This window comes from Anser anser (genome assembly GCF_964211835.1).
Source record: "Anser anser genome assembly, chromosome: 5".
Classification (NCBI taxonomy): domain Eukaryota; kingdom Metazoa; phylum Chordata; class Aves; order Anseriformes; family Anatidae; genus Anser; species Anser anser.
The window spans coordinates 62,068,116-62,081,678 of NC_139725.1; the positions used below are offsets into that span (position 1 = coordinate 62,068,116).

Consider the following 13,563-nt stretch of genomic DNA (forward strand, 5'->3'; position numbering starts at 1 on the left):
ATGACACATGTACACTGGGATCTTACCTCTAACAGCTGAAGCACTAAAATGAAACAAGCAGACGGGTGATCCTGAAGGAAGAAATGTGAATTTTGAAATGGTCATGGAAGCAGAAAAAAAATAATAGCAGAAAAGTTTGGGTAGCATGAGGTGTCTCTACAGATGCAGAAATAAATCTCCCAATAGCAGAGCTCAAGCAGAAAGTTCAGAGGCAGCCATAAAACATGCGGTGCCACCTGGGACAAGCTGGATTTAATGAGAAAACTGGTTGCAGAAGAGATCTGCCATCTCTCTCAAGCTTTCTCCTTGGACACGGTGATAGATTTTCAAAAAGGCAGAGCCGTGTTAGGTGTCGGAAAACAGCACTGGGACAGCTTCATCTTTGGTACAAAGTAATGGCTGAAAAATTGCACCAGCAGAGGGAGCGGGACACCAGATTTCTTTCTTACAAATGCATCTAATCCGAGGAGTTTCCTCAAATGTTAAAAACCATACTCTGCCCTCCGATCATTTACAGAAAGTGTTAGTTGATGCAGGCTTGCTCCCACAGCTATGAATTAGCTGCCAAGGTGGGAAATGTGAAGTCTCAAAATATGCATTGCAGAAAATATTGTGGAAAAGACTCAGAATGGTTTAGGGAAGGGTCAGACCCTTCCAGGTTTTTATCTCCTGTCATGAGCAATCCTAGATTTGGGGCATATGATAGAAATACGACTGAATACTCTGGTGACGGGGCTGCATTATGTGAGGGGACCTGGGCAGGGAGGCTGTCAAGGTGCTCACACACTTTGCAGGCTCTTTGGGTGTGATGCAGTGTTTCTGCAGGGACAGGGCTGTGAGGTCGCCCCGGAGAGGGGTCAGGGACGTCAGTTCAGCTTGGTGATGTGACAAAGTCAGGGTGCTGACGCTGGGCAGGGAGGGCTGCAATCTGCTTGACTTAGCCCAGCATGGTAAACATATGGAAGGATGGAAAGAAAAGATAAAATCAATGCACCTTCACACACGGTTTACACCCTGAGAACCTAATTCCCAAAAGCAAAAAGGTTCAGCTTGCATCTGTACCTCTCCAGACTGATGTACCCGGCATCCTGCGGCTAGCAGGGAAAGCAGAAAACAGCTGAGGTGCAGTCCCAGGTCTGGGGCAGCTTGCTCTCTTCACATACTTATGTTTCTAACTGGATGGCATATTTTCAAGGGAGATGTGCACGCACACTTAGCCAACCTGAGTGCTTGCTGTTGGCCTCTGTTGAGTTATGCTGCTCTGTAACCTCCCAGGTGCAATTCGGACAATTCAAGGCATGCAGTCAGCAAATCTGCCAAGCTTAGGACGATGCAAGAGCCTGCTCTTCTGGCTCCTGGAAGCATACATGACTCAGGATGAAGCATCTCTGCCTTTAGAGGCATCAGGATGACTTTCTTTTTTCCAAATCAATTTGCACAGGGACCAGTTACGTAGCGATGACACTGAGGGCTTCATAGAAACATTTAGAGATATTTGGGATGTGCTACGATACACTGCATGGTTGCCTGCTGCCAGCACAGAAACGTACCGTATCCTTAGGTCCCCTGTCCTACCTGCCAGCTCTCTGCAGCTCCGTGTTCTCTGACAACACCAGACGATGATGTTCAGACCACCGAACTGAGCCCTGATTCACATTAAGAATGAGCTTTTGCCTCCTGGAGCGAAACTGCCACGTGTGTGATGGGAAACCGGTCACAAAGGGTCCTTGGGGAGCAGCTGCAAGCTCTTCTCCAGGAGCTAGCTCTGCAGAGTCCCGGGGTGCACTGAGATGTGTCACCCAGCTGCTCAGTCCTCAGGAGATGATCAGCAAGGCGACACGTCTCTTTAGGCACCAGGTATAGATTCAGTGAGGACACCAACAGGAGCTGAGGCTCTATCTATCCTCCCGTGGGAGCTGGGAAGCCCAAAGGGACACGACTCATCTCGCTGCTGGGGTTGTCGCATTGCTTATTTTAAATTCCTTGCGTTTAGGGGTGAGCCTGGGGCGAGCTCACCTTCTCCAGCAGCACAAGATATGTCAGAAGGAAGGAGGCAGAGGACAAGATCTTTCGTTTTGTCTCGGCTGGCCAGAGTGGGGAGCAGCCTAACAGAATTGGCTTGACATAGGCAGGGAGAAGGGTGGGAAGGAGGAGCTGAGGACAGACTCGACAGCTGCTGCTCAGGTAATACATTATATATCCCTGGGGAACTTTTAGGGGTTATGGAGCTGATCTGAAGCCACCAAAATCTGTACAGCGATGCCACATGAAAAAGCCTCGTTCCGTCAGCATCTTTTCTATGCATACAGAGAGCAAGTCTCTGCCACCAGGAGGTAGTAGAGATTTTTAGGTTTTTGCATGTCACTTTTTGTGAACTCTCTTATCTCCTCAAAACACCATCTGGGAAACTTCATAGGTGCAGATGTACTAAAAGAGCCAGGACTTTATCATCCACAAGAAAGCTGTTTTGTTAGACAGCCCAGGGTTGCAGATTTCTTTTGTGAGTTACACGGACTGTTGCTTGTTGTGGGTCTTGCTGTGCTTCCTGCTGATGTCAAAAGCAATTGAAAAAATTGGCATAGAAGATTGCAGGACGGAGGAAATTTCTGACACTGAATCGTAAGCTCAGTGTTGTGCTAACTGCCAGCCATCCTCTTCCAGGTCAGTGCCTCAGCGTGCTTGCTTCCCGATGGCACCAGCCCTAATTCCAGGGACGGGGAGAAGTACCCAAAATCTTACCAGATGTTCTTTAAATCAGTGTGGGTCTCATCACAGCTGATTTCTGAGTCACACCGTAGAAATCAAATTCCACCATGCCTCCCAAACACTGCAGATTGTTCAGAAATCTAATCCTGGTTTGAGTGGGAAGGACAAGCATTAGCAGGAAAGTGGTTCCTTGGAAATAGCAGCATAGAGTTATTTAAAAAAAAAGGGGGGGGGGGGAAGGGAAAGGGAAAGAAAAACCCTCCAAAATAACCCATTAAATACCAAACTTGTTGTCTTTACAAATAGCCATTTCCTTTCCCAGTCCTACCACTGCAGTCAGCCTGGAACCTGAATGTCTAGCTGTTCTTTCTCTGCCTTGCTTCTCACTGCCCCCAACAAGGATCTTCTGTGGGTCTAAACCTTCACAGCTCTCTTGAGAACAGCAGAAGAACCTGGTTGTGGCCATTCGTAAGAGACACTGATCATTCTCAGACCTTGCAGAAGCAGTGGGATTTGAAAATGCAGAGCAAACCAGTCCATCAGCTGCTGTAAATGAGCTGTAATGTACTGTAATGAGCTTAGCTATCAAAGAAGGAAAGTAAAAAGCAGTATTTTGCAAAAAGGAGTCCTTTCTTGGCATCTTGACCCGTGGTCCATGATGTAGAACACAGCACCCACATGCTATTTGCATTTGTATGGAGTTTTGTAACAGATATTCTTTTTTTATCATTGAGAACGAGCAGGGGTGACTTGGATGGTCCTTAGGGAGCAAACACCTGCAACAACCAGTTGCAATCTGGACAGCCTCCCCCCTTCCCCAAAGTGCTGGGGGCCACCAAGGTGAGAAACAGCTCCGCAGAAGGGGACCTGGGAGTCCTGGTGGAGACCAAATGGAACGTGAGTCAGCAACATGGCCTTGCCACTAAGAAGGCCGATGGTATTCTTGGCTGCATTTAGCGAAGTATCTCCAGCAGGTCAGGAGAGGTGATCCTTCCCCTCTGGTCAGCACTGGTGAGGCCGCACCTGGAGTGCTGGGTCCAGTTCTGGGCCCCCAGTACAAGAGAGACCCTGGGCATACTGGAGAGAGTCCAACATAGGGCCTGGAGCTGCTCTGCTGTGAGGAGAGGCTGAGGGAGCTGGGGCTGCTCGGCGTGGAGAGGAGGAGGCTCAGGGGGATCCCATCGATGTCCATAAACACCTGATGGGAGGGTGCAAAGAGGAGCCAGGCTCTGTTCAGCGCCAAGATAACAGACAACGGGCACAAAGTGGAGCACAGGAGGTTCTGTCTAACCGTCAGGAAGCATTTCTGCCCAGAGGCTGTGGAGTCTCCTCCATGGAGAGCTCCAAACAGCCTGGATGTGGTGTTCGGCACCCTGTTCCGGGTGGCCCTGCTGGAGCAGGGGGTTGGACCAGGCGCCTCCACAGGTCCCTTCCAACCTCAACCAGTCTGCGATTCTGAGAGGCTCTTCCCTGTTGCCCCTCTCTTTGAAACAAACATCAATATATTGACAGTGTTCCTGCTAAATAAATGTTTCCAGGAAATGATTGAGAGCATGGGCTCGGAGGAGTAACTACCTCCCTTCGATATTTGCAAACAAAAGTAATGACTGCTGTGAAAGCTCTTTCCTTGCTAGCTCTGGTTATAATAACTGTAAGAGCTGGGAGTTTGTGTTTTTGTATATCTTGGGAGCACGTGCTACCTACCTCTGTCTCTTAGTGCCCCAAGTGAATCAGAGCTGGTCCCTTTCCAGGAGTGGAAGCCACAGCCAAGATCGGGATCAAGAAGGCGCTGCTGTTTTCTAGCACACATTATCACTATTACAGTGTCTGCACAGACACATCTCACTCACTGGCCTCCTCTTTATTCAAATTTTCTGTTTCGTTCAGTTCTTGTCTTTGTTACTCACTCCCATTTCTCATTCTTGTTCTACAGTTTTCCTTTTGTTATTTTGCTGGCAGCTTTCTTCTCCATCCTTAATACCATCTTTGCGTCTTAGTTTCACAAAGAATTAATTGTTTCTTGTTCTGCTTCCCTTCAATGAAATCAACTGGCATTAAAAAAACTGCCTAGCTCATGGCCAAATCAAAACCTTTTAATATTTGGTGATGCTCTGAAATATTTTGGAACTGGCCTACAAATTTTGTTCCAAGCTGGAAGCTCCCCAGCTTGCAAACAGAGGGGAAAAGCTCTTAAAACCGAGCTGCCAGCTTCAGGCATATTTACACTAAATGGTTTCATATTGTCAATGAGTCCTTTCTGACCTTGATGTCAACACCGAGACTAGTCCATTCCTCATCCCTCGTGGGTGTGAGGCTGAGCGAGGAAGAACTGGATATGCTCCAGTGACTTTCGTGGCCACCACTTAAGACAATTAGAGGACAGACTAACGCTACAGACCTTCTGTTCCCTATCTGTGGGGCCAGCTTCTTCCCATTTATGCTAGCTTTACACCAGCACAACCTCATGGACCTGTCGGAGAGGAGCGCTGGGTCCATAACTCGCAAAGTAGTTTTATTGTAATGACAGAAGTTATATTTGCCACGAATTTTTAAAGATTTGTGTTAAGCTGCAGTCCAAGCCAAATGGACACGTTCTTGTTAAAAAAGCCAACAGGATATTGGAATGAAAACAATTAATTTGGAATGGTCAACTTGTAATTAATTTTTCATTTAAAAGAGTCATTTTGCTTTAAACATTCCTCACTGTGTTGCAATTTTTTTATTTTTTTTCAGATGTTCACCAGTTCATAGGTGAGCTGCACTCAGAAAGTAACAGGCACCGACAGACCAAAGCTGCCTGTGGTTTTTGTAGCTCACTGATGGAGATCACCCCTTTCTCTTGCTTCAGGTGGGCTGGGGAGGTGCGTGGAGAAGGAAGAAGTGGGAGGGCATGAAGTGAAGGAAGAAGTGAAGGATGTGGCTTGGGAAACAGGAAAACTGGGTGGCAATCCCCAAAGCCTGTTGTTGATCTCCTTTAGGCAGATCTCTCCATCTCCAAGCATTTTTGCTGTCTCTGTTGTCCCTTGTCTTTCCCTAAAACCATCGGGCTGTGTCCAGCGGGGGGACCTACTACGCTTTGATCGCCGTTGGGTCTTTAGGGTATCTTGCAACATAAGAATCTAAAAAGGAAGAAATGATGGTTCTTGTCTCGTGGAGAAAGCAGCAGACCTGATGTGGTTGAAAACCAGGCAGATGAGGCAAGGTCTGCTTCTTCAGGCTCTACTTATGTGAGGATACTCACTATTTCATGAGTCTTCACAGTTCCAGCACCATCTCAAGGGATTTGAAAGACAGCTGTGAAATATGCCCAGAACCTTGTTCCATTCTATTTGAGGCTGTCTGGGAAAGCTGTGAGCAGCAAAAAAAAAAAGACACTGGGACTGTCTGTCTGCAGACTCAGCAAGATGATCAGGAGACATCTACATTGTTCTCTCACTTGAGATGTTATTTTTGCAAACATATGGCCTGGAGTTAAATATGGTGGGGTTTTGTTTGTTTGATTGTTTGTTTTGTGTTTCTTTGAAAAAACACGGCCGAATTCTGTGGCCATTAATGGTGTAAGCCTTTTTCTTTCTCTAGAGAAGGATTTCTATTTGTACAGAGTGGGGGAAATTTAACCTGCACAACAACAAGCCTCAAGTTAAATTGCTGCTTTTAAAGTTCTTTTTTGGATTTTAGGCACAGAGTGGTAAAAGTACAAATCTCTCTGCAAAATCACTTCAGCATATTTCTGCATCTAGAAACTCTGATGGGCCTGTTAACTTGAAAAGATGAAACAAGTAAGTTCCCATGTGTCCCTAATCATTTAAGTGCTTTTTTTTTTTGCCTTTTTTTTTTCTTTCTTTTTTTTTTTTCTTGGTAATAAATGGTAGTTCATACATCTTACTCAGCTGGGCTTCCTCTGCACTCCTTTAACTGTAACTTGAAAAAACGCCTAATTGCAGAAAAAGCAATCTGCTTTATTTTTTCTTAAAAGAAAAATCATCAGCATAGTAGGAATTCAGAAACAATACAAAGCTGCAACTCATTATAAGCTTTCAAAGAGACAGAGGGTACCACTGTGCATCTATTGCATAGAGTGGTGTTGGAAGGCAACCACAGTCAGGAGCAATTTCAAGAATAGCTTTGCTTATATTATCATCTAGTGATGCTTAAACATGCACAGCATGTCCTTGAAAGACTCAGGATAAAAGGAAGAGAGGAGATGAAAAATTAAGCCAGAACTAAGGCATTTGGAAAGAATTTGAAGCTTAGAGTTGTTTCTGGGCACATTAGCTTAACCTTCAAATGAACCAGTCATTTTTTTTCCTTCTCAGCAAACTAACAATTTTAAGTCCCCAAATCTGACTTTGAAGCTGAGATCAATGCTGGTAATGTTCTCATAACACCAACTCCCACTGGAGGTGAAATAGGGAAGGGGGAGTTTGTGGTTTATTCAGAGACTCCACACACCACACCATGCAAGTGATTTTTGCATGAACTGTGCTTCCTTAACTAGGACAGAGAATTCTAATTTTGCAGAAGGGGTTAGAGCCTTACCAGCTCCGTCTGACCCAGCACCTCTCAAAGCCAACTAATACACACGGTCTGGCTCTCAGCCATTTCTGTCCCGTGGTCTGTGAAATCCTGGAGAGGTGCAAGCTACATAAAACAATCTAGAGATCAGAAGTAAAACAAAAATGTCTGTTTTCAGTAGGTGTAAATTTGCCATGCAGGAGTCTGTGCTTCTGTCGGACAAATAAGAAAAACAAATCCATAAACTGAAAAGCACTAAAAGTCATTAATCTTGTTTCATATAACTAGCCTAAAAGGGAACGAAGAAGCTGTGAAATGAGCTATGTCTTGAAGTCCTGAGTTATAGGTATTTGATTTTCACTGATTTGTAACTGCCCTTAGTATTACCTAGCAGCTCAGCAGGAGACAAGAAATCAAGATCAAAAGACTATTTAATACCTTAAGTGCCTTTATTATATCTTCATTCATACACATGAAAATGTTGATCTTCAAAGCACTGTATGAACACTAACCAGCTAATGACTCCCCATGCAAAGTCACAGCGACGGCTATTTTTAATGCATCTCTTATTTGTTTGTGCTCATGAAAGGCTGTTTCATGCTACCAGCTTATTTAGCCAAGCATGGAAGGGAGAAGAATTAATGTAAAGAGGGGAAGAAGCAATGGATGTGAAATGGCTTGACGAGGTTCCCCGTACACCAGTTAATGGAAATGGACAGAAAAGGAGCTGGGAAAGTATAAAAGCCAAAAAACAATTGAAGGGATGGAAAAAAAAAAGAGGGCTGATTACTAGATATAAAAACATCTTGGGAGAAAAAAGGCTGGCTACTAATGGTCTTTTCAGTCTAGCAGAGAACAGCATAACAAGGACCAGTATCAGGAAAAGTCAAGTAATTCAGCGCCCAATTTTTACCAATGAAAGAATTAACCTTTGGAATGAGTCACAAAATCAAATGATGAACTTCTCATCTCTTTTTTTTTTTTTTCAAATGCAGGGAAAGATTTAGAGGATATCTTATGGATAGACCTTAGTTAGAGCAGGTGTACAACCAGCTTCAGTGGCTTCCTGCTCTTCACAGACAGAGGGCAGATACCCACTCTCCTCCTCTGAACCTTCCTGGAGCACGGCACAGCACAGCTGCTGTTTCTGAGGTGATGTGCCTCCGAGTGACACACAAAAACAGTCACAGGCTTCTCTGGAAGGACACAGACAACACGTGGTGGCGAAAACTTCCCGCCCCTCACAGTCCTTTGAGGTCAAATTTGGCCTCTATCCCTTTCCTGACATCTGCGTGCAGCCCCTGGGGAGGCAGAGCTGACGATACGGTGTTGTGCTAGGAATACGTGCACGATGCTTTGCGCTCCTGCCTGCCGTGTGTAGCTCATGCTGTTGTGTACCACAACAGCCCAGCACCTGATGGAGACCGCCCCATGCTGAATGCCTGTGGGCAGGAGGAAGGGTTGAGACCAGCCTGCGGACAGGGTTCTTCTCCCCGCAGCTGGGGACCCACGGGTTCGTGGTCTGCAGCTACCATTTCAGGTCGTCTTTCTCAAGGACATTAAGGCTGGAGCTACCAATGTGTGGGACCACCCTGGAAGATGGAGTAACCCCCTCAACTCTGCACACAGCGGTGTCCCTTGGGTGGCCGTGCTCCCTGAGGTTTGCAGGTGTTTTCTGTTCCAGGTCCTTTCAGGCTCTGCGGTGCAGGCTGTGGTGGCCAGCTCTGCTCTGAGGCACCAAGAGGGACCAGCCTCAAGCTCTCCATCCCAAACCCTGTGGCAAAAGTCGCCCTGCTGGGACCACCGTCCCCAGCTCGGGGAGGATTTGGGGGTCGTGACAGGAACAGGGTGACACCAGGGTGTCACACACCAAACAGCAGGGTGTTACACAAAACAGAGCCTGCCCCCCCCCCCCCCACCGTGCCGACCCCCCCCCCCCCGCCTCAGCGTGACGCCCCTCACACCCCGTCCCCCCTCAGCTGCATCCCTCGGGGACCCCCGGCACTTTTTATGCCCGTGCCGTTAAAAACCCCGGCGGAACGGCCTCCCCCGGCCCCCCGGCGGGGCTGGGCGGAACAGGGCGGGCAGGGAGAGGCCGGGCCGGGCGCTGCGGAGCCCGTCCTGCGCCAGGCGGCACCGCCACAAGCTGCGGCGGCCGTGCCCGCGCCGCCTTCCTCCTCTTCCTCCTCCTCCTCTTCTTCCTCCTCCTCCTCGTCTTTCTCTCTCCTCCTCCTCAGCGCCCGGCTCGGCTCGGCTCCTCTCGCCGTCCCGCCCGGCCGCCCCGCCGCGGCTCCCTCCCTCTATGGATGGGAAGGCAGCACCCAACGGCGTGGCCACCATCGAGGACAGGATCTTACGGATCACGGGCTACTATGGATATTACCCGGGCTACTCCAGCCAGAAAAGTAAGGCTGGCCCTCCCCGCCTCTCCCCTGTGCGTGTGTGTGTGTGTGTGTGTGCAGGGGGGAGCGGCAGAGCCCCCCGTGTGTCCCCACAAAATGTCCCCCGGAGCGGGGGCGGCTGGCGGCTCCCTCCCTCTCCCTCCCCGCTGGCCCCTGAGGGGAGGCGGCCGAGCCGGGGGCTCTGCGGCCGGCTCCTCCCGGGGCTGGTGGGGAACCAGATACCGGGGTTCGCCCCCACAGCCCCCCGAGTGGCTCCCCAGGAGCTGGGGGAGCCCCTCTGGGGCCGTGTGTGTGTGTCCGGGGGGGGACGACGCGGGGTTTCGCCTCACAACTTCGCTGCCCGCGGCGCCATCCTGCAGCCAGCGCTCGGGAGGGGTGTGGGGTTCTCCTGTTCTCTGTAGTTTCCATATTTTTTTATTTTTTATTTTTTTTATATCCACCCCCCCACACCCAGCAGCCCAGCAAACCCCAGCAGCGGGGTTTGGCTCGCTGAGGGCACGGCAAAGTTTCAGTGCCTGTGGGGTCCCTCCCAAACCCTTTTAAGCCTAAAAACTCTCAGAATATTCACCTTCCTCCCCCCAAATCCCCAAACTAATCGGATTTTTCCAGAAAGGTGGGGACTTATTGAGAGATTTGTCTTCATGCCATCTTAATGCGAAACGTTTATGGCTTATGGTTTTGGTGTTTTGTGGGTTTTTGTGTTTTTATTTCTTCCTAAGAGGAGCCGCTGAGATTAAAGCGGCCGGTCCTTGCAGAGATCCACTATTTTCGCTTTTGAAGTTTTTAATTAGGAACAGCGGGGTTCTAGCGGCTGGGAGAGCCTCCGTGGGTTTCTGTGAGGTTGTGGATGTCCCAGGGCTCTGTAGGGCTGTTTAGCGGTGAAAGTTAGGCTAATGAAAGAAATGATTCATTTTTACCACCGAGGAAATGGATGCGTTAGGGTTTTATTGTCTGATAGTTACTTGGCAGTTTGCAAAAGCTGCAAGGTGCCCTAGCTTAAAAAAACTGGAAAACAAAAAGGGAAACGCAGGTAAGGGAGGGAGAGGAAATAAAGGAAAGGGGGGAAAAAAAAAAAAGAAAACAACCCAGGTGAGGTAAGCACCGAGGAGCAGACTTTCCTCTGCGTATTTAAGCTCCCCTTGGGATCCAGGCGGCGAGCTGCTTTCCAGAACAGTGCGGCGCTCTCCGGCGCGGCTACAAGAAGCCCAAACGCGGTAAATAAACTGCTCAGCTCAGACAGGCGTGTCAGGGGGCTTGGCGTGAGAGAGGGAAGAAAGCCGTGTGTTCAAAAAACAAACTGAAATCCCTTTGCGTGAGGGCCAGGTGAATAAGCAAGCGCTCGAGCCCCGAGGTTTTGCTCAGCTGTTCGGCGCTGCGCCGACAGCACGGCAGGCGGTGGGATCCTTCGGCGAGGTCAGGCGGTCTGGCTGCAGGCAGGGAAGTTGGGAAGGAGCTGAGAGCAATCCGCAGGAATGGATGCAGGGCTGTCCAGTGCCTGTCTGAGGTCTGAGCCAGGTGGGACCGGTGTCCTGCAGCAGCTCCAGGGGAGCTCCCCAGTGGGATTTACCCGTGAAAGATGAGGGAACCGGCTTCGTACTTTGTCATGAGTTTGCTTTGGTGGCAGAATGCGATTTTTCAGTCTGCAGCAGCACTCCCACTCTCAATCCCAATGCAGACCTGATTTCAGTGTTGGCAGCGTAACTGGCCCTGCACGGGGGCAGCGGGGGGGGACTGCCCAGGCACACACAAGCTTTCTCAGTCCAGGAGCAGGTTCTGCAGATGCTACAAATTGCATCTGCTTGAAATTAGATAAAGCATGCCTGGAGAGGGGAAAGCGCATGAAAGTGCTGACTCTTGAGATTTTATTGTAAATCTTGTAGCCTTTTGTACCACTGTGGAAGAGTGGATGCTGACAGGGGTGCACGTGTGTGTGTGTGTGTTGGGGGGGGGATCAGTGTCTCAAGTCTTGCTGTTTGAAGAAGAAGAAAAAAAAGGCAAAATTTGTGGTCGTCATCCTTAAAGAAGAAAAACTGGAAGTGTGAAATGTCCTACGCTAAATGAAAACTATGTGTTCCTTCTAAACCAAGAACACTTTTTAAAGCAGTCTCATAAGTTTTGGAGCCATCATCATAATTTTTTGGATTTGGATTTTTGCTTGCAGTTGGCAAATGACTAACTTATCCTCGTGTTTTGTTGGGTCTCATGTCTTACTAACTTATTCTCTTGGCTGTGTTTTGTTGGGCCTAAGGTCTTAAGATTTTCACAAAGATGCTCTACTTTATCTGGGAAAAAGCAGGTATCTTTTAGACATCGAGAGCATCAGGCACCTTGTAGCCTCCTGGCACTGAAGCAGCGAGAGTCCCTAGGCACTGTTGTAGGTCCTAGCTTGGAGGTTTTACTCTGATCCTGTGTCTGGGCTGAAGTATCGCCGTCAGGGGGTGTTGCTTCAAAGTCCTGTGGACAGTTCTTCTCTCAGCTGGTTCTGTACAACTACAGCTCTGTCAAAGTGGAAGCGCTCACGTGGGCAGTCTGTACAGCTCATTCTGCACGTACTTGAGAGCTGCTGACCTGCTGCACGCCCAGACCTTTAGCACGTGGAACCAATCTCTGCCACTGTCACCTTGCTCCTGCCCGCGTCTGAAGGGTGCCTGGGGAAGAGGGCAGCTGAGGATGAGCTGCTGTCCCCAGCATGGCTTTGCTCTGTCTACTTCTCTGCTACCCCTCAGGTCTCATCAGGGAGCGGGCCGGGCACCAGGTGGGGATGTTGTTTGGATGATGATGTCCTGCAGCTGCTCCCCGCCTTCGCTGAGTCTTCTTTTTGTCCCCTAATTGCTGTGCCCAGCTAGGCACAGGGAGAAAAGGTGAAGGCTGGGGCTGGGCAGCTGCTGTGGGTCCCGGAAAATGTCACGTACACAAAAAAAAAAAAAAGCCCAAGGAATGAATTGTGCTGGTGATTTACATCCCTCGTTTAGTGGATTGGCGTGTATTTCATGGTTCAACAGGAGAACAAGCCTAGGGTTCAGCGTGAAGGCAAAGGACTCTTCACAAATGGTTCAGAAATCCAGTGCCAAAGGTCTGTAGTGTTCAACAGCTGTCTTTACAAAGAACTGGGGTATTTTCTAGAGACTTTTGCTTCTGTATTTGTGTGCGCTAACCTACTTCAGCCTTGGGCTTGTGCATGTGATGATGGTTCTTTTGTTAATTTCGTCAGGCACTTCTGTTATTTTATTTATCCTTAAAAGCTGTTAGAGAAGGAAAACAGCTTCTTTACTTCTCTGTAAGCCATCTCATTAAACAGAAGCATGGATTTTGATCTGGTATTTGCATCCACATATATTGCAAAAATCCCATATCCTTCATAGTAAGACGTGAGTGTTAGAGCAAGATGTGATGTTTTGTCTTTGGTTTTCCCCCAACTTGTTCCAGAGATGAAAAGGGCCCTTCCTGATCCCAGTTACCTTCTGTCTTTGGATGCGTGGCTTGGTCCCTCAGTTCCTACATTTACAATGTACAGAGTGTGTATGAAGTCCCTGGCTCCTGTAGGAAAGAAGAGTTTATGGAATAACTTTGAGGAATTTCTGTGACAGCTTCTCTCTCTTCCAGTGAGTTTCCTCAAAATGACTCCGTATTCCCCAGGGCATCAACGTCAGCTCTGTGCTGGCGTAGAACAGAGGCTCCAGTCTCCCTGTGCCTTCCCCTGAATTAAAGCTGCTCCAGCCAAAGTTTCTCTCCAATCTTCATCAGCTTCACCAAGTCCACCTCCAAGTCGAGCGGTTTCTGCCTGCGTGATGTCTTTTCTGATGGAGCTCTTTTCACCATCCGCAAAGTTTTATGTCTTATCCTGTCTGTTAGCATTGCAGAGCTGGTTTTTTTTTTTTTTTTTTTTTTTTTTTTGCAACCCAATATCTCTGGCCCAGATGCGGACAGCATAACGGTACTG

The 13,563-nt window shown here is 48.4% G+C and overlaps 1 protein-coding gene across 7 annotated transcripts in view; it reads left to right on the forward strand.

Annotated features, from left to right (window-relative positions):
* Window positions 1–9,201: 9,201 nt before the first annotated feature.
* Window positions 9,202–13,563, forward strand: part of SLC35F4 (solute carrier family 35 member F4) — a 108,561-nt gene continuing 104,199 nt past the window's right edge. For 2 of the 7 annotated variants that reach the window (XM_083836758.1, XM_083836750.1), the window contains exon 1: window positions 9,390–9,626. In XM_083836758.1, coding sequence (XP_083692884.1) covers window positions 9,524–9,626 — 103 coding nt within the window. In that variant the 5' untranslated portion in view covers window positions 9,390–9,523. Of the gene's footprint in view, window positions 9,627–13,563 lie in introns of all 7 variants that reach the window. The other 5 variants (XM_083836748.1, XM_083836763.1, XM_083836754.1 and 2 more) reach the window with 5 other exon arrangements.